The following is a 6000-nucleotide window of genomic DNA, read 5'->3' as shown; positions in this document are numbered from 1 at the left end:
TGTCTTCGCTTTTGGGTATCCGTATTTCCGTATTTAGACAAAGCTGGGCAGGGCAATTAATTCTCCTGAAAGCAGAGTGGACTCCCAGCCGTCATCCCGAATTCTAGGGTATGGGCAGAGGGAGGGTCCCTTCCCATTGCCTTCCAGTGACTTAGCATCGTCATGCATCTCCAGGCAGGTGGGATGTCCTCTTGGGCATTGTGGCTTCTAGACCCGAGCGTGTCAGGGCAGGCTCACTGTCAGCAGGTGGTAAAGCTGCTGCCCCCATTCGCTTTCAGTTTTAGAGGTCCTTCAGAAAAGGCAGTGAACTTCTTTGGTTTGAAATAATTTCCCAACTCAGAGGTGGCTGTGCCTGTCCCTGTGGGTGAGTCACATCTGTGTGTGAGGTTTGCAGAGTGCTGACCTGTGGGTGCCATTGAGTCCTGACACTGGGAGACTACAGGGCCACTCCCTGGTGCCTGCACAGCCCTTAGGCCTCCCTAGGAAAGCCCGTGTAGCCAGAGTCCAGGTGAGGTGAGGACGTGCCTCTTCTTCCTCTTAGTTCCCAGGGCCCAGGCAGGCCTCTCGTACTGTCCCACCTTGATCAGTGAACTTCAGGTTCCCAGAGTCGGTCGGTCGTAGGAGTCGGAAGGCCACACCCTGATTCTGTCAGCCCACCCTGCAGGGAGAGGGGGTTAGATAATGGGAGAAAGTCGCTGGGAAATAATGAGTGTAATCCTTGGTGCCAGATGGGGCGCCCAGGGTGCTCATTTCATTGCTGTGGAACTGCGTGGCTTATGACCCAGGACCCCAGGAAGCACTCACTGAAATGTTAAGTTACTTGTCCTGGGCGTGGCAGGGGCAATTCCTATTCAGAAGGACTCTAGATTGACTCTCTAACAGCCTGCCTGCCCCCCAGTTTGGCCTTGCCAACCACCTGTGCTGCTTTGAATTGGAGCACAAAGAGGGGCCAGGGAGGGGACGGGCAGAGGCCCTCCTGCCCTATTGAGCGGAGTACCCACAGGAGCGAGAGGCACAGTTCTAGCTAACTGGAAGCTCTAAGGAAATACTTTGTTTCTTTTTTCAAGGAAACTTATTTTAAGTTATCTGTCCTGTTGGTAAGTTTACTTCTCTTGCTTAAAGAACAAAGAATAGTCTATCTGACAATATATTTTTTTTCTGAAAGTAGGTGGAAATAAATTCATTTCCTTTGAAAAAATCATTTCCCATAAAAGGTAGCTGTCACATCCCAAGGCCTTACCGGGTAAATAGGGAATAACCTGGAATCATCGGAGGAGGATTGGAATCCGGCACGCCTGGGCTTCTCTTCTGGCCCAGCCGTTTATTCGGCTCCTCCCCCGAGGCCACTGAGCCCTGGATATGGACGTAACAGCATCTCCTTGCTGGCTCGTCTCGAGTAGAGAAGATGTACACCCAGCGCTGGGCACACCGTATGGGCAAATCGTGTGTAGCAAATGTCATCATGGCGGGGTGTTTGCAACTTGGCGTGGGTGGGAAGAGAAGAATAAAGAGAAATGGAGGGAAAATCCCTATTTGCACTACAGTTAGATTGAGGATTGGGCGTCCTAGCCCTGCTTTCCTGCCTGTCCCCATCAAGCAGATCTTTCATCTTCAGGAATACTGCTAGGTCATGACGGCCTTGGGAAAACGGGTCTCTCTCTCTCACACCTTCTCTCATTGAGGACACCCCATCCAGAGGAAGGTAGAGGGTTGCTTTGTGCAGCTGGTGAAGGTAAAGTTCGCTTTCATTCTCACCCTGACAAATTGCCGAGGTGCTTGTCGTAGTACGAGGTGGGGGCATTTGGACAGAGAAGCAGAGGAAGACACATTGCTTGCATAGACATTTCTGCACGGGACCATTATCTGATCGGCTTTCCTGTCTGTGCTGTTCTTGTTAATAGTTTCCCCTGACACGTTAGTTTTATCATATGGAAGGGTTTCTGACAACCAGGGGTTTGGCCAACCACGGATATGCTTCTTGGTGCTTTTACCTGCAGTGGCGTGAATAGCCTGACAATGAAACTACTCTTTTAAAATAAATTAGACACAACTTGCTAAAAATCATCGACAACCTGCTCAGAGTCTCAAGAACTGGGAGCTTTAAGGACATCATTTGACATGGAAGTTGGGCTTTCCCTTGTAGAAAATCTGGAAAATACAGAAGTGAGTAGAGAAGAGAGAACCCCACCTGGGTCCCTCGTTGCGCTCTCTTCATTAGCCCCCTGTACTGAGCCCCACAGGTCACTGGGGCCAGGGACGTGTTCCGTCATTCTTGGTACGTGATGAGGTATCCAGGCTTGGTGCCCCCTCCTCCAGGGGAGGAATGAGCACCAGAGTCGAAGTTAGGGCTTGATTCAAATATTCACTCTCGGGACCAGCAGATGGTGTAATGGGTATGTCACTGGACTCCCATGTATTCAACTATGGGTCAAGTCCTGGACCCGGTGGCTTAAAACTCATGCCGGCCACTTGTATTGTATGTATTGTATTGCACACATGTGTGTGCCCAAGATCTCAAGAGGAGAATGGAGGAGAACAGAATATGGCATGGCCATCTCCCCAGGGGTCGATTTCTTGCTTTCTGTCTCTGTCTCTCCAGTAAGCACACATGCCCTGTACCAAAAATCTCTTAAAGAAAACAAGAACAAACCAAATATTCCCTCTGTGTTAGTTTTCTATCGCTGAGTAACACATGTAGCAGCTTAGAACACCACATATTTCTGAGCTCGTGGGTCTGTAGGTGGAAGACCAGACGGGAGAGTCCCAGCGGGCCCTGCTTGCTTCTCCACTTCAGATCTCACAGGGCTAAGGTGTGTGCCAACCAGACTGGTTTCTTACCGAGAGGCTTAGGAAGAATCCACTTCCAGACTCATTGAGGGTGCTGACAGGATCCAGTTCCCCATGTCCATAGATCTAAGGTTCCCCATTTCCTCCTTAGCTGTCAGCAGGGAGCCATCCTCTCCAAGAAACCACCAGCATTCCTCCCCGTGTGGCCCTCCCCATCTTCAAAGTCCACCGAGTCCTTTTCCCCCGTTAGCCAGACAAAACTTTTTACTTTTCAAAGGCTTGTGATCAGACCGAGCCTACCGAGACGGTTTCCCTTTTGCTATATTTGTCATCATCAGGAAGGGGGTCATGGGGCCTTACTGGGCCAGTAGGTGGTGTGGTGGTAAGGCATCTAAATCACACACGGCCAGCCATGCAGTTCGAGTCCTGGACCTGACAGCATGAAAAACATGCTGGGCCCATGTGCATGCATGCCCAAAATCCCAAGGGGAGGATGGAGGTGCAAGGCTTGTGGTGTGGTCATGGTCATCCCCCTGAGGTGCTTTCTCCTTTCCCTCTCTCTCCATGTCTCTCTCTGGTGAGCAATATTTTTTTAAAAAAGAAATTCTTCTTCACCCCTGAGTCACCTTGAACAGATCACATAACCTCTCCGAACCTTTTTCTTTTCAGTCCCGTAGGCCCAGTGACAGGTTTTGTCCGAGTTAGAGAAGGGGAGGTAGTATGTGCTTCTGAGTAGTGGCGGGGGGTAATGTTTTTACCCTCCCCTTGTTAAGCCAGTGTTATTTAAAAGCTGTCGTGTCTAAATCGGATACAACAAAATTGCGGAGGACTGCTTCGTCTAACGTACTCGTCCTGGGGTAGGTCCCAGGGCACAGCAGTAGTGTGCTGCCCATGCAAAGCTGGATGCGTGTGGGCGATTATAGGTTCGGTTCCCCCAGGAACCTGTAGGCACCAGGCTTACACACCCGTGATCCTGGGTGGCTCGGAAAGGCTGGGGGACTGTGGTGTGAGACCCTGTGAAGGCACTCTTCTCTCGCTCTGTCTCTCTGTCTCTCACTCTTATGAAACAAATATATCATTTCAAAAAAAACGGTTTTAAAAAAGTGGTCATGATCTGTATGTGTTCTTTGCTGAAGAAGAAAGAGGGACAGTGTGCCCTCGTCAAACTCTTCCTGGATTTTTCTTGCTTCCCCCAGGCCCCCACCGAAGGCTTTGGTGACACTCCTTCAGCTGCCATCTCTGGGAGCCCCGAGGGTGGGGCGGGACCTCTCAGCTTTGTCCTCACACACGTGGTGGCTCTGGCCAGCCCAGCCAGCAGCTGGCCCCTGCCAGTCAGAGAGGCTGGCCTGTCTAGGCGGAGGATGCGAAGGGAGGGTGCGGGGCCTGCCTGCCTGCTCACGGCCTGTCTGCCTGCCCTCTGTGCCCTCAGGAGATCCCCCACGAGCTCACGCTGGATGCCCTGCTGGAGATGAACGAGGCCAAGGTGAAGGAGACGCTGCGGCGCTGCGGGGCCAGCGCTGAGGAGTGTGGCCGGCTGCAGTCCGCCCTCACCTGCCTGCGGAAGGTGACGGGCCTGGGTAGGTGGGGCCTGCTCCCTCTCCCTGCACCGCCTCTGCACACCTCTATGCTGCCTTCAGTCCCAGGCCTGCCTGGATCCCCGGGGAGCCCAAGCCTCCACTGAGGCAGGGAATGGGGTGGGGCGTGTGTGACCCGAGGTTTCTGGGGCAGCTGGGGAAGGCCGGGGTGGACATTCATAAGGGTGTGATGGCCTTGATCTCGGAGGGAGGCGTGCCCAGGGTCCCTGGATTCTGGGCCCCTGTTGATCTGGCCAGTCTGAATCTGGGGGAGCATGAGCCATTGTTAGAAGCCCCTGTCCTCTCTGCTGGGCCTGTGTCATGTCCCTTCTATGGACGGCTCTGTGTGCCCTACACAGTCACCTGCATCCCAGCTCCCACCTCCAGCCCCGCCCCACCTTCTCCTGTCTCCACGGCTGGCCGTCTCTGTGCTCATAAGGCACATGTGGACACGGGCTTAGCGTGAGCCAAGCATGATTAGAGAAACCATATGGCTTTTCAGCTGGGAGTGTGTCCATGACTGTCCCAGTCAAAGTGTATAATCCCGGCATTACTGCGAGGTCCTCGGGAATTCTCTCCAGGCTTTCCAAATCTCGCCTCAGAAACAGCTTCACTGTCGGCCTGAATGCTCCCACTGCCAGGGAGATAAGCATTAAAGTGAGCTTCATGAATGGGGTTAGGCCTGGTTTTTAATTACCTGAGCCTCCTGTCTTATCGCTGGCTGCCTGAGGCTTACAGGAGCCACTGAGGTTTCTGTTCTGCTTGAGTTTTTTTCTTTTCCCAGAGAGGACTCAGCCTCATTTCTGCCCTGGCCCCATTGTACCAAGTTCTCTATAAACACACAGCATAGTGTGGAGTGTTCCATCCAATTCAGAAGATTCTGACATGCCACCGGCCCCCAGCAGGTGTTGGAGATAAACATGACAGGGGCGTGGTCAGCAGTCTCTTCCCCACATATTATGGAGGGGGTATGATCAGCATTCTCCCCCCCACCCTGCACGTATTATGGAGGGGGCGTGGTCAGCATTCTCCTCCCCACATATTACGGAGCAGGGCGTGGTCAGCAGTTCTCCCCTCGTATTGTAGAGCCAAAGCCTGAACCCAGACAGGAAGGGCCTGGTGGAGGACACAGCAGACTGTGGCAGAGCCAGGTCTGAGCCTCAGCTCCGATGGCTATCAGGTTGTTTGTGTACCACAGAGGGGTAGAAGGACTTGCCACCCGTGCTGGGATCTTTGTGGTAACTCCTCAGCCCTCCCTCACTCCCTCCTTACACTTGCACTGTAGAGTGTGGAAGAGCCTACTGTGGAGTGGTTGTGACCCCTTTGTGCCATGAAGGTTGCTGTCTTCCTGTCCTGGAGGCCAGGGTAGGGAGATTGCTAATTTATCGAGCACCTCCTGTACGCCGTGGGTACGGTATGTCACAGGCTGTGGCTATACCTTGTAAGAAGTGGCATCAGGCTCATTTTGTGGCTAATGCCGGAGTGTCAGAGGCGTTGGGTGTGTCATCCCAGGTCCCACACCTGGCACAGCAGGGCTGGCCTTTGAACTCAGGTGTCTTCCTGAGGTTGAGTCTTTTCTACTAGACCCAGGGGGAGGTCCCTAGGGAAGGACATTTTCCAGGCTTCATCTCACCCAGTC

General features: G+C 53.0%; 1 protein-coding gene across 1 annotated transcript in view; it reads left to right on the top strand.

Annotated features, from left to right (window-relative positions):
• The window catches only part of KSR1 (kinase suppressor of ras 1), a gene marked incomplete in the record, with an annotated part of 175215 nt that overhangs the window by 119018 nt on the left and 50197 nt on the right, over positions 1-6000 (top strand). Inside the window, 1 exon segment of the mRNA XM_014584973.2 lies at positions 4217-4364. Coding sequence (XP_014440459.2) covers positions 4256-4364 — 109 coding nt within the window.

This window comes from Tupaia chinensis, unplaced genomic scaffold (assembly GCF_000334495.1).
Source record: "Tupaia chinensis unplaced genomic scaffold, TupChi_1.0 Scaffold148350_1, whole genome shotgun sequence".
NCBI lineage: Eukaryota > Metazoa > Chordata > Mammalia > Scandentia > Tupaiidae > Tupaia > Tupaia belangeri.
This window is presented reverse-complemented; position numbering and strand designations above follow the sequence as displayed.